This window comes from Chiloscyllium plagiosum, unplaced genomic scaffold, assembly GCF_037043375.1.
Source record: "Chiloscyllium plagiosum isolate Xiang-an unplaced genomic scaffold, Cpla_swu_hap1 HiC_scaffold_2, whole genome shotgun sequence".
Classification (NCBI taxonomy): Eukaryota; Metazoa; Chordata; class Chondrichthyes; order Orectolobiformes; family Hemiscylliidae; genus Chiloscyllium; species Chiloscyllium plagiosum.
In genome coordinates this window covers 150,432,817-150,458,909 of record NW_028270140.1, presented here as the reverse complement: position 1 = coordinate 150,458,909, position 26,093 = coordinate 150,432,817, and the positions used below count along the sequence as shown (strand labels likewise).

Sequence of the window (26,093 nt, the reverse complement as noted above, 5' to 3'; positions counted from 1 at the left end):
ATGGCCTGTAAAATGGAAGTGCAGAATCCTCAGTATTAGATTCAATTCCTCTTGTAATAAAGACCTTTGTTCCATTAGCCATCTGATTACATGCTATACCTTGTTGGACTTTGGCTCAATCTACCAATTTAAATTTACTTTCTTCTATGTGTGAGCCAAGTCCTGCATGTTCTTTTAAATGAAGCAATAGGAGAAGATATTCGGTCTCACACTCTTAATTTATTTTACACAGTAAGTGGACAAGGCATTCAGAGCTCTGGGTCTAAACCTCTTTGTCCCTGACAAACTACAACGTGTGCCAGTTCAAAAAGTAAGACCTCGTTTTATCCCTGCCCCAGTCTTTTATACAATAAAAAACGTCATATAAACACTGAGGTAGAATTATCTTCTGATTGGGTGTTAGTCTGACTCCATTCCCCGCCTCCTCGCATTCCTAGCTGTCCGACCCCACATGACCTTCTTTTGCCCGCGAAATGGAGCATCACGTGACCTCCTCAACCCACTTCCGAGGCGCGAAACAGAGCATCACGTGATCGCCCGCCCTCTTCCGGGCCGCGAAACGGGACGTCACGTGATCGCCCGCCCTCTTCCGGGTGCGAGACGGGGACGTCACGTGACCGCCCCCTGCTTGGGTTACAGAGTCACCACAGGGTTTTGAGTGCTGAATCCATCCAGTGTCACAGCCAGCCTTCTGTTTTTAAAGTAAGGAATATATTTACAACCTGCATATTAGCTTTTTGCGAACACCTAGATCTTCCTGCACCTCGGAATTCCTCAATAATTAATTCAGATAAATGCGAGGTGCTGCATTTTGGAAAAGCAAATCTTAGCAGGACTTATACACTTAATGGTAAGGTCCTAGGGAGTGTTGCTGAATAAAGAGACCTTGGAGTGCAGGTTCGTAGCTCCTTGAAAGTGGAGTCGCAGGTAGATAGGATAGTGAAGAAGGCATTTGGTATGCTTTCTTTTATTGGTCAGAGTATTGAGTACAGGAATTGGGAGGTCATGTTGTGGCTGTACAGGACATTGGTTAGGCCACTGTTGGAATATTGCGTGCAAATCTGGTCTCCTTCCTATCAGAAAGATGTTGTAAAACTTGAAAGGGTTCAGAAAAGATTTACAAGGATGTTGCCAGGATTGGAGGATTTGAGCTAAAGGGAGAGGCTAAACAGGCTGGGGCTGTTTTCCCTGGAGAATCAGAGGCTATGGGGTGACCTTAATAAGGTTTTCAAAATTATGAGGGGCATGAATAGGATAAATAGGCAAAGTCTTTTCCCTTGGGTTGGGGAGTCCAGAACTAGAGGGCATAGGTTTAGGGTGAGAGGGGAAAGATATAAAAGAGACAACTTTTCCATGCAGTGTGGGGTACGTGTATGGAATGAGCTGCCAAAGGAAGTGGCGGAGGCTGGTACAATTGCAACATTTGGATGGGTATATGAATGGAAAGGGTTTGGAGGGATATGGGCTGGCAGGTGGGACTAGATTGGGTTGGGATATTTGGTCGGCATGGACGGGTTGGTCCGAAGGGTCTGTTTCCATGCTATACATCTCTATGACTCTAATAATTCTTCATCTCGGCCTCCTCATTGCCACAATGAACCGAACCGCAAATTGGAGGAACAACACCTCATCTTCCGCCTGGGCAGCCTACACCCCGGAGGACTCAACGTTGAGTTCTCCAATTTCAAATAACCTCCCTTCCCATCCCCTGACTCCCCAGCCCCTCCCCCTCCCTCTCTCTTCCATTCCACTCATCAACCCTTTCTGCCTGCCACCAACCAGATTCATTCCTCCCATCGAATAACCAGGTCATACCCTCTACCTGTCTTTTTCTGTCTCCACCTCACCACCCTGCCCCCACCAGCCCCTTTATCTGCAGCTTCCCATACACCCATTCCTGAAGAAGGGTTACACCTAAAATGTTGACTTCTTCATTTCCTGATGCTGCCTGGCTTGCTGTGTTCTCCCAGCCTCTTTCTTGTTTAACTCTCATTCTTTAAATTCTAACATGTACAGTCACAACCTACTCAGCCTCCCTCCATAAGACAGGCTCTCCTTTTCTGATATCAGCCTGTGGAATTCACTACCACACAAAGTGGTTGAAGCCAAAAGCTATATATTTTAACAAATGAGGTAAATACAGTGTTTGTGGCTAAAGGGATCAAGGGAGTGATTAAGGCATTGATGAGTTCAAGCATTTTTTTCTCATGCAAATGTCCACTGTTTTCCTTATTAATGATGCATCATACCTTTGTGATGCTGCTGTTGTGGTATCCTGGACTCACCATAGACAAGCAGGATTATCTACCTTGGATTCCAGCATCTGCAGCTTTTTTGCCTCTAATCCTGAACTGGCCAGCGGTGTTCCCTGCAGCTGGCATCTTCTAGTTTCCCACCATCTGCACTGTTTTTCAATCCCAGCTGAATACCAGGTCAGCCACCATAAGTCAGGAATTTGCCTTTCTCATTGCAATGTAGACAGTAGGAGCAGCAGTAGACCATTCAGCCCTTCGAGCCTGCTCCACCATTCAATATGATCATGGTTGATTATCCTACATAATACCATGTTCCCAGTTTCTCCTTTGAATTATATCCAACTCCTTCTTGAAAACATTCAATGTTTTGTCCTCAACCATTTTCTGAGGTTGAGAATTCCACAGGCTCATAGGATAGGATAAATAGGCAAAGTCTTTTCCCTTGGGTTGGGGAGTCCAGAACTAGAGGGCATAGGTTTAGGGTGAGAGGGGAAAGATATAAAAGAGACAACTTTTCCATGCAGTGTGGGGTACGTGTATGGAATGAGCTGCCAAAGGAAGTGGTGGAGGCTGGTACAATTGCAACATTTGGATGGGTATATGAATGGGAAGGGTTTGGAGGGATATGGGCTGGCAGGTGGGACTAGATTGGGTTGGGATATTTGGTCGGCATGGACGGGTTGGTCCGAAGGGTCTGTTTCCATGCTATACATCTCTATGACTCTAATAATTCATAAGTCAGGAATTTGCCTTTCTCATTGAAATGTAGACAGTAGGAGCAGCAGTAGACCATTCAGCCCTTCGAGCCTGCTCCACCATTCAATATGATCATGGTTGATTATCCTACATAATACCATGTTCCCAGTTTCTCCTTTGAATTATATCCAACTCCTTCTTGAAAACATTCAATGTTTTGTCCTCAATCATTTTCTGAGGTTGAGAATTCCACAGGCTCATCACTCTAAGAGTGAAGAAATTTCTCCTCATCGCATGAAGAGTGGGGATACTTGACTGTAGTCACAGGAAAGCAAGAATCCTCCATTTTAGCCACTACATGTAAGAAGTCCTCCAGTATGGCAGTGGAGAGCAGCAGAACTAATATTAGGCAAAATAAAATCTTTAAAGTAAGCAAAGTATTTAGGAGACATGGCATCAGAAATAATATTGCCAGGAAGACATAATTTCAGGTATGGGCTAAACAGAACATAGAATTGGATATTGTCGAGAAACAATTTTTGAGCTACATAATGGTTTCCAAATTAGATAAACATTCCAAGAGATAAACATTACATACACGTTTATTGATAAATGAAACTATAGACAATAGCACATGGTGTCATAGGTAACTAAGGGGTAAAAGAAACAATAAATACCTTTGAAGAATTACTGAAAGCCTTTGACATTTACTTCAGTCCAAAAGCTGATAAAATGTCTTGAAAGAGCGAGATTTAGAGTCAAGCATCTAAGGAAATCTATTGATGATTTAATTAATGATTTCTATGGATTATTGAGAATGTGAACTATGATGATTTCAAGAATTCATAACATAGAATTGTTGCACAAATGTTGTTAATGGCCCTTTGTCAGATTTACTACAGTTGGGCTGCTCTAATGGGTGGAGTGCAGTGTAATCATATCCCACTACTCTGTGAGCTGTACCAAAAGTGTCAATATTTTATTTAAAATAGTCAGTTGTTTCTCCTTATTGCTGTAATCTGGAACAATATAAACCTTCACCACATTCTTCAGTAAAGTCAAAACTAGCTTGTTTATGAAGGACAAATGTATTTTTAAACAAAATACAAAATGGCTTACTAACTAGGCTACATGACCTAAATGATATCCTCTTAATCTAAAACACGCATACAGGGACAAGAAAAGTTATCACAGCTCTGCAGAGGTATCATGATTTTGTAAAAAGGCCTAATAAAGAAACAACTGCTCTGGAGGTTAAATGTTCAAATGGGTGAAATGGACCGACTCAGAGGCATAGAGTGACAGAGATGTACAGCACGAAACATACCTTTTCAGTCCAACTCATCCATGCCGGCCAGATATCCTAATCTAGTTCCATTTGCCAGCACTTGTCCCATATCCCTCCAAACCCTTCCTATTCGTGTACCCATGCAGATACCCTTTAAATGTTGTAGTTGTAACAGCCTCCACCACTTCTTCTGGCAGCTCATTCTATACACACACTACCCTCTACATGAAAATGTTGCCCCTTAAGTCCCCTTTAAATCTTTTCCGTCTCAGTTTACACCTACAACCTCTCGTTCTGGACTACCCTACCCCAGGGAAAAGACCTTGTCTGTTTACCCTATCAATGCCCCTCATGATTTTATAAACCTCTACAAAGTCAGCCTCCTCTCACAGTTCCTTTGATTTTCTGTTGACGAGATGTCATTGACAAGAGTCACAAAATGAGGGAAGATTGTCAAACCAGTTCTCAGAGTCAGATTACATTCTGGAGTCCTGATTATTGGAACTTTTCCAGGTGTTAGGGTTGTAGCTAACGGCATTACTGGACAGGCCATACCCAAGAATAAGACCTGAGAAAAACTGAGGACTGCAGCTACTGGAGATCAGAGTCGAAAAGTGTGGAGCTAGAATAGCACAGGAGGTCAGGCAGCATCTGAGAAGCAGTAGAATTAATGTTTCAGGAATAAGCCCTTAATCATGAATAAGACCAACTTGATGGATCATACGTTTACTTTCCTTTTTATAATGATTTAATGTGGTGGTCAGTCACTGAGACATATTCACATAGAACTGCAGATTTTCCATAATGACTGTACAAAGGTTTATTCCACAAAAGGTGAAGAAGAAAAATAATGCTATCTAGATATAGAAGACCATTTAATATAATCATAAACCACAAAGCAAAACAAAGTTTTGAACTTAATTCTCAACATCAAGTTACAGAAATTCAAGTCCAGATAAATTACCCTCAAGTTTTAAATCTTTACTTTCTATGTAGCTGAATCTCCCCAGTTTCTTTTCTGTGGACTCTGGAGCCTTCTTACATGAATGCCCACAAAGCTGAGAGCTCAAACTTTCTCAGCATCCAATAACATGCATCTGACCCAAATCTTCTGGTTTGGAAGCTGCACAATCTTAATTTCGGCAGAGATAACCTAATCCTTGAAGAACTTTCTAGAAGAGAAACTATATTTGCTTCTGACCCCAGACAGTCTCCTTCAAAACTGCTCTAGAAACCTTCAATCTCTAATCACTTGTTGAACCAGCATGGTAACCTTTCTTTGTTCACTTTCCAAGTCACCCAGATCCCTCTGTACCACAGAGGTCTGCAGTCTCTTTCCATTGACTCTTTCCATTGAAATAATATGCTGCATTTCTATTCTTCTTGCCAAAGTAGACTAGTTTGCATCAAGCAGCATTATACTCGACCTGCCAAATTCGTGCTCACTCAGTTAACCTATCTATAATCTGAAGGATACCTTGACTATGCTGATCGGCACAAATCTTTTCCACTGCTGTCAACACTGAAGAGTGCTCTCATGGCACCAGTTTTGTAAGGAAGAACAAATGGTGAGATAGGCAGGTCAGGCAGCATCCAAGGAGCAGGAGAATCGACATTTTGGGCATGAGCCCTTCCTCATTCTCCTGCTCATTGGATGCTGCCTGACGTGCTGCGCTTTTCCAGCAACGCATTTTCAGCTCTGATCTCCAGCATCCGCAGTCCTCACTTTCTCCTCCAAACAGTGAGATAACCAATGAACAGCAAACCTGACTTGAACCAATTGAAGAATCTATAACTGTACTAACACAGAGTGAAGAAGGAGAAAGTGAGGACTGCAGATGCTAGAGAGCCAGAGTCGAAAAGAGTGGCACTGGAAACACACAGCACATCAGGCAGCATCCAAGGAGCAGGGGAGTCAACATGTCGGGCATATAATGCTTGAAACGTCAACAATCCTGCTCCTTGGATGCTGCCTGACCTGCTGTGCTCTTCCAGTGCCACCCTTTTTAACTATGACACAGTTTGCAACACAGCTTGGTGAATAAACAGCTCTGACAGATTCAAGTTTGATGTTTAGGTGACTTAGAGGGGGCAAGATCAAGCTGAATAGTTAACTTCCTTATCTTCACAGGAAGAATCCCTTTGTGACAATGACAGAGATCATGCTGAGCTAGAAGCAATCCTCCAGTTGTGGAACTGAGGAGGTGAACGTGTTGGTCTCACCAAAAATACAATCAGTGAGGATGGATGAGAGACCTACAGCTGGATTGAAATAGAAACCTGCAGAGTTGAATTGAAAATGTGGTGTAGACAACTTCATAGAAGCCAGTCATCGCCACCTCGAAGAGACCACAAATGCCCATGATTCAAGATAACGTAGGGATTCTTTGCAGATTAGGGATACCAGAAAGAAGCAGCAGCCTGTTTCAGTGTGGAAGATTTCCTTTAGTGAAGGAGATCCAGGAGATTAAAGATCCTCCAATTAAAAGGAAATCTCCAGAATGCAGACTATTAGGAAGTAAGGATAAAGGTAAAATCGATATAGTCCCACTAGAACAAAGGGCGGCTCTCTCATTCGAGAGATGTGGAGGCATGAGGGTGACCACACCTCAGGCAAGGGGAGAGGCCGAGATGGAGAGTCCTTCATGATAGCCTCAGCTGGTGCAGAGTTGGGGAGTTATGAGCCAGGAAGACAAATCAAAGACACCAGTCGTCCACCAACGAAAACCTGGTCTTCTGAACAGCATAGTGAAATCTCCAGGTTGCCTGAATTTATAAAGTCAGGGGCATGGAGTTAATGGTAAATTCCATCTAATATGTATCATATCTATAATGAGAAATACACTTGGAGGGAGATTTTGTCTGGAAGTGCTACAAAGGGTTAATTAAAGAGGGGTGCCTTAAGCACCACCCACTATGCTGATGTCATGTGGATTTGTGGACAGAACAGTTTAGCATCTCACAGTTTTGAGATGAAACCGCTGGCTCTCCTCGAAATTTCTGTAACAGCATTCATTGTATCCTGTACCCTATAACTGGTTGCTAATATGTAATAACTATACCTTGTTACTTACAAGAGTTTCTTATCATTAGACCAGGAAGTGGTTTTCCTTAACCATCAGGGACTAAGCAGGTCCTGTAGTTTCCTAAAGAGGGCAGTGGCAGTAACCCTCACCATGACCGTCGGCTCATACAGCACCGTGATTTGACGTGCCTACACAACTGCCCCCAGTTCCTAAGACAATCCTAAGTGTTTGAGTAAATCCACTATATGTACTATAACTGGATTAGCTGGTTTAAATTTTGCCTTTTCTGATTACTCCTCTGTGAAAGGCTTTGGAAGCTCTCTCTATGTTAGATATAACATAGAAATCATTGCTGAAAAACAGGCACATTTGTCAAATAAGCCAGGCATTGGTCAACGCACATGTTGGGATTCCTACAAATCCATGCTCCGTAAGATTGGCCTTATTGCAAACCTCATAATTAGGGCCCGTTTGTTCATTGTGCAAACCTGTGGCTGATCTCGGCTGCATCAAAGCAATCCTGAGGACAATGCCCAGACACGGCACCAATGGAATGCTGCCGTCAAGCCAAAATAGACATTCTATGTCTATCACACAGATGGCAAATGTGGTGTATGAGTTTCAATGCCAGTGTGATGCCAGAGATGGAGGTCATATGTTGCAAAGCCTGGAAAATGGTATCAAACAGTATGTATCTTTAGATGCATGTTCACAACAAACAAGGCACTGACCATACCCATCCAATAGCACACAGTGTCAAATGTTAAATGTGATTCTGCAATTGGACAGAATTTGCTGAATAATCCCAATTGAGAGAGGAATTATACTGATTTAAGATTATCAGTCGGGCTTACAATGTGGTGCACCTTCGCACTCTAGAAGCTACATGTGTTAATGCAGAGAACTGTGTTCTTTGCTGTCAGAGAAAAAAAACATGCCCACACATTGCACTTGCTTTGATTCAACAAAATAGGCCATGGCCATTTGCTGGTTCATTTCGCACAGCAATGCCCTGACAAATCAGAGCCAACCTGCCTGGTTTAAAACTTAACAAAGTCTGGCTGTTAACTGTCAATCTGCATCAATGAGTTCATCCTTCCTGGAATTCCCTCAGTCAGAGTTCACTTGCCAACCAATCAGCTCTCTCCTCTCATGTTGTGTATAGGTTGCTTTTCACTTAGAATTGGTATTCTTGTGAGATGCTCTGGTGAATACAAGATAAAAAGGTTTGACAGAATGTCTTTCCTTAGCAAAACTTAAGTTTTGTACAACCAAATTATAATACTGTTTTGTTGATTTACACCTGTACCGCGGGCTCAACAGAATGAGGTTCAATGGGATGAAAGTGATTGATTTATTTATTGTCACTTGTACCGAAGTGCAGTGAAGCGTTTTGTTTACGAGCAGTACAGGCAGTTCATAATAAGCAACAATATACAGATCAAAAAGACCTGGCTAGCTAACATCATCAGTGGCGACCTCCAAGTGAAGCGAAGCTGTTGTCTCCTGCTTTCTATTTATATCTTTCTCCTGGATGGGGTTCCTGGGGTTTGTGGTGATGTCATTTCCTGTTCATTTTCTGAGGGGTTGGTTATGGCGTTGCGGTTGGAGTGCAAGGCCTCTAGGAATTCTCTGACATGTCTTTGCTTAGCCTGTCCCAGGATAGATGTGTTGTCCCAGTCGAAATGGTGGGTTTTTTTCATCCGTGTGTAGGGCTGCGAGGGAGAGAAGGTCGTGTCTTTTTGTGGCTAGCTGGTGTTTGTGTATCCTGGTGGCTAACTTTCTTCCTGTTTGTCCTACGTAGTGTTTGTGGCAGTCCTTGCATGGAATTTTGTAGATGACGTTGGTTTTGTCCATGGGTTGTACTGGATCTTTTAAGTTTGTTAGTTTTTGTTTGAGAGTGTTGGTGGGTTTGTGTGCTACTAAGATTCCGAGGGGTCTTAGTAGTCTGGCTGTCATTTCTGAAACTTCTTTGATGTATGGTAAGGTGGTTAGGGTTTCTGACTGTGTTTGGTCTGCTTGTCATGGTTTGTTCTTGAGGAATCTGCGGACTGTATTTTTTGAGTATCCGTTCTTCTTGAATACGTTGTATAGGTGGTTCTCCTTTGTTTTCCGAAGTTCGTCTGTGCTGCAGTGTGTGGTGGCTCGTTGGAATAATGTTCTGATACAGCTTTGTTTGTGTTAGGATGGTTGCTGGTGTAGTTAAGTATTTGGTCACTGTTTGTTGGTTTTCTGAATATGCACGTTTGTAGTTCTCCGTTGTCCTTTCTTTCGACTGTGACGTCCAGGAATGCGAGTTTGATGAAAAGAAAACCACCATTTCGATTGGGACAACACATCTATCCTGGGACAGACTAAGCAAAGACATGCCAGAGAATTCCTAGAGGCCTGGCACTCCAACCACAACGCCATAAACAAACACATAGATCTAGATGCCATCTATCAACCCCTCAGAAAACAAACAGGAAATGACATCACCACAAACCCCAGGAACCCCATCCAGGAGAAAGATATAAAGAGAAAGCAGGAGACAACAGCTTCACTTCACTTGGAGGTCGCCACTGATGATGTTACCTAGCCAGGTAATGAAACATCTGGATATCAAACCTACAGCTCAGCGAGCAAACCTACACCCTAAACCTCAACCTGAGCTACAAACCTTGCAAACGATCAAAAAGACTTAGATAGGGGCATACAGGTGACATTGCACAGGGTGTGCGTTGGGCAAAATCAGTGTTAGCAAGATCAGCATTATTTGAGGCTCGACACTCCATTCATCTGTCTAATAACAGCTGGAAAGAAGCTGTACCTGAACCCGTTGGTGAACATGTTCAGGCTTCTGTATCTTCTGCCTGAGGTTGCAGGAGCTCATTACCAGGGTGTGATGGGTTCTTGATGATGTTGGCAACCTTTCCAGGGCAGTGAGCTGTGTAAATGGAGTCTGTAGATGGAAGGTTGGCTCCTATGATGGTCTGGGCAGTGCACTCAACCTTCTGTAGTTTCTTAGGGTCCTGGGCAGAGCGGTTGGTGTGCCAGACCATTATGTACCCGGACAGTATGCTTTCAGTGGTGAAGCTGTAGGAGTTGGTGAGGGTACTTATGGACATGCCAAATTCCCTGAGCCACCTGAGGAAGAAGAGATGTTGTTGTGTCATCTTGACCACTGAAAGTGGTGGTAACCTGGAAAACTCTCACCTAAAAACCTGTGGAAGCTGGGGGTCAATTGACAAATTTACAAACTGAGATTGATAGATTTTAATTAAAGGTTTTAAGGGTCACAGAACGAAGAGAGATCGATTGAGTTATGATACAAATCAACCTTTATCAAATCGAATAGTGGAACAGCCTCGGGGGCTGAATGGCCTCCTATACTTCCATAGTCTCCCATCATACTGTTCTGTATACAGTTGATAATAATATAATGTGTCATCAATCTTTTCTTCTGCCTGTGCTCAGTATTTCAAAGTTGAGGTTAGATGGAATCAAGAAAACATTCTCAGACGTAGAGTCTAGATTTCATTCTGTCTTCTGAAGCAGCAAAATTAACAGGCTCCACCTCAAATTAACAGGCACCACCTCAAATTAGCATTCAGAACTGAAAAAGGAATCTTCCTTCTGGGGTTCACTCAATACAAGTTGACACTGGTGAAGTGTTGTTAGCTTCTGGGATGGCCTTGACATCTCACTGAAGGTCATTAGCCCAGTCTAATTAGACTGGGATCAGAGCGTGTCTCTGTGTGATACAGCAAAGTTGTTAATCACATGTAAGGGGCTAACAGCTCCTTAAAACTCAAAATCCAATTGCGAACTTGTACTACCTTTGTAAAATGCTATAAAAGGATGTTAATCTTGTTGGGTATGTTTTTATTGTTGCTAATTAAAAGTAACAAACTCTAGGCTGAACAAATAGTCATGAAAAGTTGTTGGATTTTCATAAAAGCCCAATTGGTTCACATAAGACCTTTGAGGAAGGGAACCTATCAGCCTCCCCTGGTCTGGAACTGCAGATGATGCCAGTCTCACCCTGCCTGGATGGGCATTAGCTGTGACCACACCACCTTCTCCCAACAAAATTGATCATTTCAATTTTCATTCAATAGGATCATGGCTGATGTGAATTTAATTTCAACTCTACATTCCTGCAACCTGCCATCTTACTTTGCCCACCACTGGCACTTCCATTGGCGCTGGAACGTCAGCTTTGGTTGTAGATGCCAAGTCGTAGGCAACTCAATGCAGAATCTTAGTCCAAAAGAACCATTGTAAATCAGAAACAAAACAGAAATTGCTGGAAAATCCCAGCAGATTCGGCAGAGTCTGAGGAGAGAAATCTGAGTTAACATTTCAAGTTGAGTAACTCTTCCTCAGAACTGATGGTAGCTAGGAAAATGTTGGTTGCTTCTACATTCTACATTCCCACATATCTCTGATAATCTTTCATCCCTTGGTAATCCAGAATCAATCTAATCTATAGATGGGGCATCATTGTCTGGGCCAACATTTATTGCCCATCCCTAAGTAGCTAAGAGGGCAATTAAGAGTTAACGACATTGCTGGAGGTCTGCAGTCACATGTAGGCCAGACCAGATAATGATGGCTGATTTCCTTCCCGAAAGGACATTTGTGAATCAGATGAATTTTACAACAGTCAATACTGTTTTACACAGCCCGAAAATCAACACAAACATCCTTAGACAGCACCTTCCAAACCCACGACCACTTCCATCGAGAAGGACGAGAGCAGCACTATCTTCAAGTTCCCCTCCAATCCACTCATCACCCTGACTTGGAAATATATCTCCATTCCTTCAATGTTGCTGGGTCAAAATCCTGGAATTTCCTCCCTAATAGCATTGTGGGTCTACCTACAACACATGGACTGCAGCGGTTCAATAAGGTAGCTCACCACCACCTTCCCAAGGGCAACTGGGGATGGGTAATAAATGCAGACCCAGCAAGCAAAGTCCGTGAGTGAATTTAAAGAAAAAAAGCGACTAGCTTTTTCTTCCCCCTATTTAATTCAAATTTCACCATCTGCTCTGGTGGAATTTGAACCACCGTCCCCAGAATATTAGTCTGCAGCTTTGGATCACTAATCTAGTGATATTACCACTACATCACTATCTCCCATATTGTATAGCCACTTAAGCATGTGAAAGAGTGTAAGTGAGTGCCTGTCATCATGGCAGTTATGTTTATGTAGGTCTGTGAGAGAGAGAGAGAGGAAAGAATAATAAATAGGTTAGCAAATGTTTACTTTCAGTTAGAAATACCCTGATCTCAGAGTCCTGTGGGCTGGGAGACATTCTAGTGGGAAATCTACCTGACACCTGAGGTGTTTATCTTTCATTGTTCAAAATGCTACTTTTGCTGCATATTCGATGTGTTGAGTGGATTCCCGCCTGTGTATTCTCCAGGAGCTTGTATCCAGCAGTGTGGAGCAATGCTGCAGTCATTCAAATAGTTACAGCAACAAGCTTAAGAAGATAAGAACTGAATAAAGTTTTGCCATTCTTCAAGAGTGGCAAATCTGTGAATATGGGGAACTGAGCATAGAAATGCATATTGTTCTAGTTATAAAAAGTGGCAACTTATGACCATAAGATGAGGAGCAGAAGTGGGCCATTCAGCCCATCTAATCTGCTCTGCCATTCAATGCGATTGTGGACAATCCTGAAACTCCACTTTCCTACCTTTCTCCATAACTATTGATCCCCTTATTGATTAAAAATCTATCTATCTCAGCCTTGAATATACTGAATGAACCAGCCTTGACAGCACTGTGTAGTGTAGACTTTCACAAATTCACAAATTTCTTATATAAGACTATGTAGATCTAAGCATACAGCACTTCACTATCCAGCCCATCTAGCATTTATGCTAATGTTGGCACGGTTTACTATGCAAGTCTTCAAGGAGTTGACTGCCCCATCCTTCTGGCTGGTATTATCTAAGCTAGAGATACCACGTGAGGGAAGGATGTCCACACAAAACCTTCTGCACAAGATGAGCTCAAGCTTGAGGTTTATTACGTCATACTTAATAGCTAGTTACATCTGAAAGGTACAATGATCTCCTGTGAGATGTCAGCCCCAAGTTAAGTTACTGCATTGGGTAACAAACTCAGAACTGGCTAGATTCATTGTCACCAATTCTTCCCACTGGATTAATCTAAGCTGCTGATATTAAGTGGGAAGGATTCTGACACAAAGTGTTCAGTGAAAGATAAGCTCAATATTTCTGAATAGGAAATAGTTTTATTATAAATTAGTTAATAACTAGCTACATAAAATTGGAGACTATCACTTGTGAGACAATCAGGTTCAACTTTTAGTATCAGTCATTTACAGCGTGTAGGTGTCACTGCTTGGGCCAGCATTTACTGCCCGTCTCTAGCTGCCCCCTTGAGAAGGTGGTGGTGAGCTGCCTTCTTGAACTGATGCACTCCATGTGTTGTAGGTTGACCTACAATGCCCTCAGGGAGGGAATTCCAGGATCTTGACCTGGTGACAGTGAAGGAACGGTGATATATTTCCAAGTCAGGATGGCAAGTGGCTTGGAGGGAACTTGCAGGGGGTGGTTTTCCCATGTATCTGTTCCCCTTGCCCTTTGAGATAGAAAAGGTCATGGGTTTGGAAGGTGCTGTCTCAAGAATTTCTGCATTGCACTTTGTAGATTGTACACACTGCTGTTACTGAGCATCGGTGATGAAGGAGTGGATGTGTGTGGACATATTTCCAATAAAACGGGCTGCTTAATTCTGGTGTCCACCTTCTTGAGTGTTGTTGGGGCTGCATCCATCCAGGCAAGTGGGGAGTATTCCATTTCATTCCTGACTTGTGCCTTGTAGATGGTGGACAGGTTTTGAGGAGGCACCAGATGAGTTACTTGTGTTACATCATTTGAGTCTTAATTCCAGAATTTTAGTGAATTCAAATTCTACCATGGCAGGACTCGAACCCAGGTCAGTAGAACATTACCTGGGTCTTTGGATTAATAGCTTTGTGTTAATACACTGAGCCATCAACTTGTGTTAGGGTTGGAGGGTAGGGGGAGGTGAAGTGAAGTTTAGTTCTAATTCACTGGCCGGTATTGTGTTGGGTAGGCTTGGCGTCAACCACAGCTCCCTTGTTGTGTATCATTTCCAAATGATTGTGCCAGTGTTTTCTCCATTGAAACAATGCCAGCCTTGCCATCCTCTGAGAACCTCATTGTTGCGAGCTGGGCTTGAACATTCTCATGGCACACAGTGAGTTAATGCAGGGCCACTGTACTGGCTCCTTCAGGTTTTAATGCACACACATTCCCTAGGAAGTTTAACAATCTGTGAAATACTCTCAAATTTCTTTTAAAGCACAGGCTGTAAAAGGCTCCTTGTTTTATTGAAGAAAGGGCTCCGCAGGACACACTCCAGCATCATGAACGTGGTACAAGGTCATTTCGCTGTGGACCAGGGGCCCTGAGTGATCCAGGGTAAAACTGCTCTGACATGGACCCAATTGACTGACAATGTTGAATTAAACTCCAAGGTTTCACTGAACAAGTTCTTAATCTACGGACCAGGTTTCCCAGAGAGAGATTGTACAAGGAGGTCACAGATTAGAGACATTAGGTGTGTGCTCCTTGGAGGCTGAGAGGACATGTGATTGAAGTAATCAAAATCAGGAGAGTGCTATACAGAGCGGTAGAAAATATATGCCCAATCATGAAAGGTTTGAGAATGAGAGGACACAGATTTAAGGTAATTGCCAAAAGAAGGAACATGAGGAAACACAGTGAACAATTAGGGTCTGGGAATGTATTGTCTGAGAGTATGGGGGAGACAGGTTCACTCAAATAGTTAGGGTCTAGAATGTACTGTCTGAGAGTGTGAGGGAGACAGGTTCACTCGAATAGGTAGGGTCTGTAATGTACTGTCTGAGAGTGTGGGAGAGACAGGTTCACTCGAATAGTTAGGGTCTGGAATGTACTGTCTGAGAGTGTGAGGGAGACAGGTTCACTCGAGTAGTTAGGGTCTGGAATGTACTGTGTGAGAGTGTGGGGGAGGCAGGTACAATAAAGGCTTTGAAAAAGGCGAGAGATTTTTATTTGAAAAGGAGGCAAGTGCAGGGATGGGGGAAGATAGTGGGAGAATGGCACTAACTCAGATGCCCATAATGCTCGTGCACACACAGTGTGCTGAGTCATACATTGTTTTCTCTAAGTGTGAGTTGCATGAGTTTTTTGAAAGATTTTTCAGGCAAGTCCTGTCCATATTCCTGCTGTGTCTTTCCAACTACTTATTCCTGCTCTTTGTTTCCTGTCTGACAGCTGTTCTTTATCCATGTCAATACACTTCCCGCCCCCACACCCATCCCATTCCATCCCATGTGTTTCACTCTTACATTCCTGTTTCTTATGTGGGACTTTATTGAAAGCTTTCTGAAAGCTAAAATAAATCATATTCATTATCTCCCCCTTGTCAACTCCACCTGCTATTGACTCAAAAAACTCCAGTAGATTTGTCAAGCATGATTTCCCTTTTGTAAATCCACACTGACTGTCTGATCCTGTCACCATTTTCCAAGTGGTCTGCTATTAAATCTTTCATAGTGGATTCCAGTATTTTCCCAACTATCGATAGCCGGTTAACCAGTCTATAATTTTCTGTTTTCTATTTACCTCCTTTTTAATTTTTTTCTTTTTCATTTAAGATGCATCTAGACAGATGCATGAGTAGGTACGGAGCAGAGGGATACAGAACCTTAGGAATTTGGTGATAAGTTGAGTCAATGGATTTGAATCGGCTCAGGCTGGAAGGGGCGAAGGGCCTGTTCCTGGGCTGTAAATTTTCTTTGTCCTTTGTACTTGCCGTCAGAAGGTGGTGGTGACATGCTTTCTTGAAACACTGCAGTCCGTGTGCTGTAGGTAGACCCACAATGTAATTAAGGAGGGAATCTCAGGAGTTGAACCCAGCAACATTGCAGTAACGGTGATATATTTTCAAATCAGGATGGTGAGTGGCTTGGAGGGGAACTTACAAGTGGTGGTGTGTATCCAATGTGGCTGCTGCCCTTTTCCTTTTAGATGCAAGCGGTCTGGATTACATTAACTTCCTTCGATTCCAAAGGAACTGTTTCACATTCTGTAGGAGCTTGGAAGATGACCACCAATATGTCCATTATTTCCAGGGCCACTTCCTAAAGTACTCCGGGATGTACTGGGAATTTATTGGCTGTTAATCCCATCAATTTCCCCAACGCCATTTCCCTACTAATAATGATTTCCTGCAGCTCCGCACTCTATCTAGACTCTATGTTCCCCAACATTTTTGGGATGACATTTGTGTCCTCTTTAGTGCAGACAGAACCAATCAGTCTGCCATCTGTTTGTTCTCCATTATACCTACCCCGGTTTCTGATTGTAAGGGACCTACATTTGTTTTTTTTAATCATTTTCTCTTCACATACTGAAATTTGCTGATATCTAAACTGATCCCGGTCTGCTGCTCTTTTTGGCCACATCGCGTGCCCGTTCCTTGAATCTAATACTATCCCTAATTACTCTTTTTACACATGATCAGAGCACCTTTCCCTTTTTGTTTTTGTGCCAGTTGAGGGTCACAAGGGGTCAGCAAATGCCAGGATGCCAATGTCTGTGGATGATGGGTGTGTGTGTGGATGATGCCTGTGGATCATTCCCTGAGACGCAGGATGGTGCTGAGCAACATGAAGGCTCCTCACAGCCAGTGGTGAGCTGAAGTCTCCAGGTACCTGCTCCTACCTCCATGTCGAGGATTCACCATGTCTAGCTTGCTCGACATGTTTGGTAAGACAGGAAGCTGAATGTTAACCAGGAAGGTTCTGGCAGTAATAAGCTGTTTAAAAAGTTATAATGCCCCCTTAATTCACAATTTGCTACTGTCTAGTGAAAGACCTGTCTCACTTCAGCATTTCCATAGAAGATGCAGCAAGATACTCCCAATATTGAGATAGACCTCTCTGAACATCTCTGACTCTGCCAAAATCTCACCAAGGTCCACATTGCTCAGGCTCCTGTAAAATTCTGCATAAAGGCCCAAATAACATCCGAACAATCTGTTACACTGTGACTTTCCTTCCATCGCCCTTTCAGGCAGTGTATCCCAGATCACTGCGTCCAATAATCCCTAAGATTCTTCCACCAATCAGGCTACACTGTGTCCTCTGGTTACTGAGACCCCTCTCAGTGGTTCTGATACAGCTTGGGACATCCTGAGGTTGTAATAGGTGCGACAGAAATGCACATCCTTTCTTTCATGGCAGGTGATGAGCTATGTGGACATTGGTCTTTCTTCATTAAGCAACGTAAGTCCATGAGCTCACCTAAATCTGAGGCATGAACAGAACCACCATCAATAATATTAATGACAGACCAAAGCAAATGTGGTTGCCAGGGAGACTAGTGTTTTTTAGTTGGATTGCCAGGCCCACTGCTTATCCTTACTTGGAAATCATTCGGCCATGCGAGGCTTATGGTTTATAAACTGACAGGGTCAGCGCACTGTGTGAAAGGTGAAGGGACTCATGGACTCTGAGTTATCACAGTGTAGCAACACCTCACTACTGCCCCATGTTAAACACCAATTCGAAAAAACTCTGAGGATGTCTCTGGGTTGGGGAATTACGATTGTGAAGAGCAGAGTTTTGGATGGCTTGAAGTTTATAACAGGTAGGGTGCGGGAGACCAGCAGGAAAACCAGATGAACACACATCAGACATTTTCTTCTTGGGAGAAGCTAGGACCAGAGGGCATAGTCTCAGAATAAAGGGGAGCTAAATCAAGGCAGAAACAAGGAGTAGTTTTTTTTTCTCTTAGAGGGTTGTGAGTCTTTGGAAATCCTTGCCACAGAGAGCTATGGGGGCAGAGTCCTTGTGTATATCTAAGGCTGAGATGATTCTTGATCAGTAGAGAAATTAAAGGTAATGGGGAAAGGGAGGAAAGTGGATGTCAGGAATGTCAGATCAGCCAAGATCCTATTGAATGTTGGAGCAGGTTCAAGGGACCAAATAGGCGAAAGTGAGGACTGCAGATGCTGGAGATCAGAGTCAAGATTGGAGTGGTGCTGGAATGATCTCCAATCATGAGTTTCAACTATTTACACAGCAATATCTTTCATTTTGTTAAAATTCATTCAGGCAATGTGGGTGTCACTGGCTGGGCCAGCATTTATTCCCCATCCCTAATTGCCCAGAGAATAGTTAAGAGGCAGCCACATTGCTGTGGGTCTGGAGTCACATGTAGGCCAGACCAATCAAGGATGGCAGATTTCTTTCCCTAAAGGGCACGCATGAATCAGATGGGTTTTTCTGATGATCAACAGCAGTTTCATGGTCTTCATTACCTGGGTATCTGGATTAATAATCTCATGATAACACCAGTACACCACCATCATCCCCAGAAATAGAGACCAGCGTGGAGGATAGGATGGGGCCATGTGTGGTAGTGAGCTGGCATGAGTTTTCACAAGTCCAACCAGCGTGCAGTCTGCAGGTACCATCTCAGGTTGGGCAATGTTCCTGAAGGGGCAATGTATATCTAGACTTACACGTACATGAGTGCCAGGGAGCCATCAAGCCATAGTGTCCTATAGCACGGAGACAGGCCCTTTGGCCCAAACTAGTCCATGCTGACCAAAATATACACATACACTAACCCTATTTCCCTGCACTTGGTCCATATCCTTTGAAACCTGTCCCATCCATATAATTGTCCAAATGCCTTTTAAATGTTGTTAATGTACCCATCTCAACCATTTCCACTGGGAGCTCTTTCACATGTGTACCACCCTCTGCGTAAAATAGTTGCCCCTCAGGTTCCCTTTATTCTTTCCCCTCTAACCTTAGACTGATGCCCTCTAGTTCTCGATTCCCCAACCCTGGGAAAAAGACTAAGTGCATTCACCCTATCCATGCCCTCTCATGATCTTATACACTTCTGTAAGTTCCTCTCTCAGTCTCTTATGCTCTAAACCTGCACTCCAAGGTCTCTTTGTTCAACAACACTCCCTAGGGCCTTATCAAGTGTATAAGTCCTGCTCTAATTTGCTTTTTGCTTTTCCAAATTGCAGCCCCTTGCATTTATCTAAATTAAACTCCATCTGTCACTCCTCAGCCCACTGACCCATCTGATCAAGTTCCTGTTATACTCTGAGGTAACCTTCTTCACTGTCCACTACACCTCCAATTTTGGTATCATCTGCAAACTTACTAACTGTACCTCTTATGTTCGCACCCAAATCAATCATATAAATGACAAAAAGTAGAGGACCCAGCACTCAATTCTTGGGACACTCCACTGGTCACAGGCCCCCCATCTGAAAAGCAACCCTCCACCACCATCCTCTGTCTTCTACATTCGAGCCAGTTCTGTATCTATATTAATCTATCTATTAAACTCCATTTGCCATTTCTCAGCCCACTTCCCCAGCTGATCAAGGCCCTGCTGCAATTTCTGAAAACCTTCCTTGCTGTCCAAGATACCGTCTATTTTAGTGTCATCTGCAAACTTACTAATCATGCCTTGTACATGCTCATCCAAATCATTGAGCCAATTAAGGCTGTAATCTAGATTCGAAATGTTAGCTTGCTGTGTGATCTCCAGCACTTGTTGTTTTCAGTTCAAGGCAGTGCATAAGACTGATAAGGTCCGCCTGTCTTGCTTGACATTGCTCCACCTTTCCCTCCATAGCCCCCACCCCAACCTCAATGTAGCCCACATGTCTCAACCATCCAGTGCCAGAGGAGCTCCAGTGATCGTGACATTCAAAACCAAGGAGGACAAAGAGCTTAGGGGAGAGCAGCCAGCAAAGAAAAGGTTTTGGGGATTGTTTGTGCAAAGAGGCAGCACAGACATGATGATTTGAATGTGTAGCACACATTCCGTGGTTCCACTGTGTGTGCCAATTGGTGGAATTATTTTATGAATGAATAAATCCACAGAGGCTGTGGATGGGGGTAGGTGCCAGAGTTAAAGCCTCAGTCTTATTGAATTGTGGGCCAGACTCAATTGGCCAAATGGTGAAGAACACTCAAGACCAAAAACAAATCAGTATGGGAGCCTGGCTACAATTACAAGCTGCATTTTTATAGCACCTCCAACATAATAAATGCTATGAAGGTGTAAGGTTTACTGTACCTCTAAGAGAGTTGAAGGACTTAGAGAAGAACGTAGAGTACTGGAAAATTTACAGTATAACATTTAGTCCAGCAGCGAGCAGTACCTGGGTTGCAATGAGACAAGAAACAAATTCAAATTCAGCCAATCAGTTTAAATTAGGCCCCAAGAAACGAAACTCCAATCAAGTTTAAATTTGGTATTTTGACAATATTAACACCAATGAAATTATCTGATGCTTTGATGTATAAAGCTGGGAAAAATTGAACAGTTGGAGGAGAGCTGCCAAGCCACCAACACATACAGGCTGCCCGCAGAATAGCTCTCTTAAAGGTACCTTTATCTATTAGTGACCTGTGAAACAGAAATCCCTAAGAAGAAGAAGAAGAGGAAGATACAAAGAGAAGATTCAACAGCTGGCTGGTTTTGAAATTTGAGTTTTTCTGTAAATCTTAATTGGGGGTTTTATCAGACTAGTATTGTGGGGGGGGGAGGTAAAAGATAGGGTTAGAAAAATGAGTTGTAAATAGTTGTTAGTTAATTGTTCTCTGTCAGACTTTAAAAAAAGTTAAAGTTGTTAATTTTTACTTTAAATAGTGACTTTTGAGATAGTTCTCTGCCACTTGAATTTTAACAAATTACACCACAGGTTAAATCATTTCTGTGTTGCTGGTTTAAATTAGCAGGGGGGTTACCCTGTGTTGTAACATAAAACATCCATAGGTGCCGTTGTTATCAGACAGAAAACCTCACACCATAACAGACATGTGACAAATGCTTGGTTGAAGGACTTTGTTCGCAGTAGTGTCTTGGTGGGTGAGAGAGGTGCAGATTTTCAGGGAGGGAGTTCCAGAGCTTGGGGCTCAGGGAACTGAGGGGGAGCTAATGGTGGAGAGGTTAACATTTGGAGATGCTCAAGAGGCTGGAATTTAAGGAGATGCAGATGATTACAAAGAAGAGGGTAAGAGATGGGGGTCAAGACCATGGAGGAATTTGGAAAACAATGATGAGAAATGTCACCGAATCACAGAATTGTTACGGTGCATAAAGAGGTTACTCAGCCTATCATGCCTGTTCTTGCTCATTAAATAAGTACCATTCCATCATCCCAATCTCCTGCCTATTCCCCATATCCCTGTACACCAACTCTGTCCAAATAACCGTACCCTTCCTTCATTTGCACATCACTTTTAAATCCATGTCCTTTTTCTTTTACAAGCGGGAATGGCTTGTCCCTATCTGCTCCTTCCAGCTCACTCATATTTTGAAAACCTCAATCAAATCTCCTCTTGGTCTTGTCCTCTCCTGGGAGAACAGCCCCAACATCCTCTTCTATCCTCTCTGTTCCTGTTCCTCCTCCCTGGAACCATTATTGTAAACCACTTGGCATTCTTTCCAAAGCGTTCACAACCTTGCTGTGATGTGGTGGGAGAAAGTGAGGACTGCAGATGCTGGAGATCCGAGCCAAGAGTGTGGCGCTGGAAAAGCACAGCATCCGAGGAGCAGGCGATGTGGTTCCCACAATTGGACACATTAGTGAGCTGAGGTCTAATACAGGGCTTACACAAACTGTAATATGGAGAAGTTACTGTCCAGGAGCGAGTGTAGGAGGGTGAGCAAATGGGGTGATGGGTGAACAGAACTGATGTAAATTATAAAGTGGATAATAAGGTTTTGAATGGGTTCAATTTTACAGAAGGTGCAAGGTGGGAGGGTGGTCTGCAGAATGTTGGATTTGACATGTTTAGAAGTAAGAAAAGCTGATGTCAACAAAAAATTGGAGAAATGAACCCTGCCCTATGAGCAAATCAACCGTTTTCAAATATTGGGTTAAGATTGTCAACTCGCTCTCTGAGCCTGAAGCTGACGGTGTCGATGAGCTGGTTGTTATGGGAACCACAACTACCTCAGACAAATTCACTTCCACATGGCATGAGTGTGGGAAGAATAAGGAGGTCACAGGCTCATAGATAAGGAGGGGTAGGGAATCAAAGAGATCTGGGAGCACAGATACATACATCACTGCAAGTAGAACAAAAAGTGAACAAGGTCACAATAAAAATAAAACCAGTCGAATGCAGTGATTTATTTCTAGTGGGGTAGAATGTGCAAGGCAGGGACATTGTGTTAAATTTGTGCACAATTTGAGTTAGACCACACAGTGTAATGTGTACTGTGCTGGATTTACAGTTAGAGGGCTAAGCTACAACAAAGGTCACTAAACTTTTAAAACAACTCACTGGAGTTTCAAAGAATGAGGCGATCTCATAGAAACCAATCTTGATTCCATGTCAGAATGGGAGCTTCAAGTCCCATGCTAGGAACTGAGTGTGGAAGTCAGGTTCTGACCATCCCGTGTGGGATTGAGGACATGCTGCATAGTCAGAGGTACAGGCTGTCCAGTGAGAAGTCAGATCGGGGCCTGGTCTCCTCTCATATGTGGAGCAAGACAAGATGGCGCTGTTCAGAGAAAGAGTGAGGAGGGAGTTATTGTTCAACTAACATCACCTAAAGAGATGATGACGATGATGTCTCTGGGCTCTTGCTATGCACATATTGACTCCCATGTTTCCTCCGTTAGACAGTGATTACTTTTCCACGGATCGTCTGCAGCTGTAAAGCGTGCTGAGATGCCCAGCAGGGGCCTGAAAGGTTCTATATGAATGCAAGTCTTCATTTTAGAAAAGAGGTTGGGGTGTGACCTCATCCATGGATTCTGATTATGAAATCAGGAATGTGTACAGAAAATGGCTTCGCTTATGGAAAAGTACCAAATTCGAGGTCACTAATATCAGAGAATCACTAATAAATCATGTGGGAAATCCCAGGGAAACCTCGTCATCCAGAGAGTGGTGAGATCATGGATCTCGCTCCTACATGGGCCAGTTAAAACATGGCTGTACTTAATAAGACACTAAATAAACATAGATAGAATACTGAATGGCAGAGCAATGTGCAGGGCTGATTGTCCTGCTCTTTTTCCATGTTTATACTAAGTTGATGGAGATAGAGAGGGTGGAAGGAGATTCCAGTGGGGAATAGCCTGCTTCTGGGCTGTGGAAACTGTGGAATTCCCTCACAACACAAGAAGTGAAACTGCTTTATAACTGTACCATGTTATTCAGAAAATATCTGCTCTCTCCTATTTTTAACCAGCAAAATGGAAATTTAAGTAAAGATTTTACCTCATGAAGCCCTGCACCATGAACAATTTACAGTGTATTAAATTACACATTATTATAGACATCACTTTCAAATCAATTTTGCTTAGTTCGAAATTGATCGAATGGCAGGAGGCTGGAAGAACAAACCAAGCCAGGTAGCATCAGGAGGTGGAGAAGTCAACGTTTTGGGTATAACCATATTTCAGGACTGGGTGTGGGTGTATAGGAGGGCTGCAGATAAAATGGGTAGGGTGTGTGGTGAGGTGGGGATAGCTGAACACAGGAAGAGGGTACGACCTGGTTGGTTGATGGGAGGAATGAATCTGGTAGATGGCTAGGAGGAAGGGTCGGTCAGAGGAATGGAAGGGAGGGGGAGGGGCTGAGAAGGGAGTCGGGGGATGGGAAGGGAGGTTTTTTGAAATTGGAGAAATCAGTGTTGAGTCCTCCAGGCTGTAGGCCGCCCAGGCGGAAGACGAGGTGTTGTTCCTCCAATTTGCAGTTTAGTTAGTTGTGGCAATAGAGGAGGTGGAGGATGGTCATGTCAGAAAGGCAGTGGGAAGGGGAGTGTGAGATCAGGTCAGAATTGGGCAGGTTCTTTAATGGGGAGCAGGGAATGGATTAATTCAACTTGAACCCCAGGCAGTGAGGCCAAAGTCTACCCCTGACTTGTCCCACCCTCTCTTTAATGTATTGAATGGTGGAGCAGAATCAAAAGTCTGAATGGCATACCCCTTCTCCTACTTGCTGTGGTTTCTATGTTACCTCTTCCAGTAAACAAACCGCAGGGTCAATTCATCTCACATTTGGGTCTGGCAATCAAAGGGTTAAGGTACCTGGCCGTAGGTGGTGTTGTAAAACTGAGTGAGAGCCAGGAGGAAGGAAAACAGTTCAGGTTTAGTTTCAGTGCTGAGCAGGTTCGGTCAAGGGAAGAACGTGGCACTGAAGAATGAGTGAGGGATTGAAGAGGACCGTGCTGGCTGCCTTGCTGTGTATCATCACTCAGGTCAGCTACACTCAAGGTGGGCACCTTCCTATGTGTAGCTGTAGTTCATCTGTTTCCCTTTTCAAATGGACAAAAATTAGCCCGGTCACTGGAGAATGTAGTAAATGGTTAATAGGTTCATGTCAGATGTATGCGAATGCTCACAGCTTAGTTATATCAGAGTCCTGCTCACTTAGTTAAGTCCATTCTGAAAAAGTGACAGAGTTTCATTACAAGTATCTTGCCACCTGTCTGGACTCTACCAGACCCGAGGGAAAGTTCACGTTCAATGTTGAGTGTCAGACAGTTCTTTGTCCTTTGACTGTCTGAAGGGAGGGCTTTGGATTAATAAGAAAACCAAATCGTTATCACTTAGTTTAATAAAGGACTGAAAAGGAAGTGAAGGACATTTCCAGTTAATGATTGTATCATCCGAGTGGGTTGCTGAGTTTCTGCAGTGACTCACTGAATTCTGCAGTCAGGGCTGATCACAAAACTAACTGACACAGGGGACACAGCAGGGAATCAGACTGTGCAGGCCATTGGTCCATGCTTGTGTGTGTGAGCTCCACACAACCTAGAAACAGGTGGAGGCCATTCAGCCCCTCAAGCCTGTTCTGCTATTCAATGAAGTATGACTAATCAGTGTGCAAAAGCTCCACATATCCGCCTTTGGCTCACATCCCTTGTTAACTTTATTTAACAATAGCATACATATCTCAAATTGAAAATTAACAATCTTCCCTTTGTGGAAGAGAGTTCCAAACCTCTCCCACTCTTTGTGTGTAGAAGTCTTCCTGACATCTCTCCTGAACAGTCTGGCTGGGGGAGCATGCTCCCTAGTTTGAGAATCTCCTAGTTTATCTAGGAGACAGTGTGGTCTGCAGATGCTGAAGTTCACAGTTGAGAGTGTGATGCTGGGAAAGCACAGCAGATCAGGCAGCATCCGAAAATCAACCTCTCCGACCAGAGCCCTTCATCAAGAATAAGGCTGGGAGCCTCGGGGGTGGAGAGACAAATGGGAGGGGGTGGGGCTGGGGAGAAGGTAGCTGAGAATGCAGTAGGTGGATGGAGGTGGGGGTAATGGTGATAGGTCGGAGAGGAGGTTGGAGCGGATAGGTGGGAAGGAAGATTGACAGGTGGGACAGGACATGAGGGCGGTGCTGAGCTGACAGGTTGGAACTGGGGTAAGGTGGGGGGGAGGTGGAATGAGGAAACTGGTGAAGTCCACATTGATGCCCTGGCTTGGAGAGTCCCGAGGCAGAAGATGAGGCGTTCGTCCTCCAGGCATCAGGTGATAAGGGAGCGGCGGTGGAGGAGGCCCAGCACCGGCATGTTCTCAGCAGAGTGGGAGGGGGAGTTGAAATGTTGGACCACAGGGCAGTGTGGTTGATTGGTGTGGGTGTCCCGGAGATGTTCCCTAAAGCGCTCTGCTAGGAGGCGTCCAGTCTCCCCAATGTAAAGGAGACCGCATCGGGAGCAATGGATACAATAAGTGACATTGGTGGATGTGCAGGTAAAACTTTGATGGATGTGGAAGGCTCCTTT

At 43.6% G+C, this 26,093-nt stretch overlaps 1 protein-coding gene across 4 annotated transcripts in view; it reads left to right on the top strand.

Moving 5' to 3' along the window:
• Positions 1-26,093, top strand: part of LOC122556992 (CD276 antigen homolog) — a 75,634-nt gene that overhangs the window by 17,137 nt on the left and 32,404 nt on the right. Inside the window, exon 1 of one of the 4 annotated variants that reach the window (XM_043704226.2) lies at positions 24,474-24,582. The exons of the other annotated variants lie outside the window; for them this stretch is intronic. Coding sequence (XP_043560161.2) covers positions 24,510-24,582 — 73 coding nt within the window. The 5' untranslated portion in view covers positions 24,474-24,509. Of the gene's footprint in view, positions 1-24,473; positions 24,583-26,093 lie in introns of those variants that run through there. 4 annotated transcript variants of the gene reach the window in all.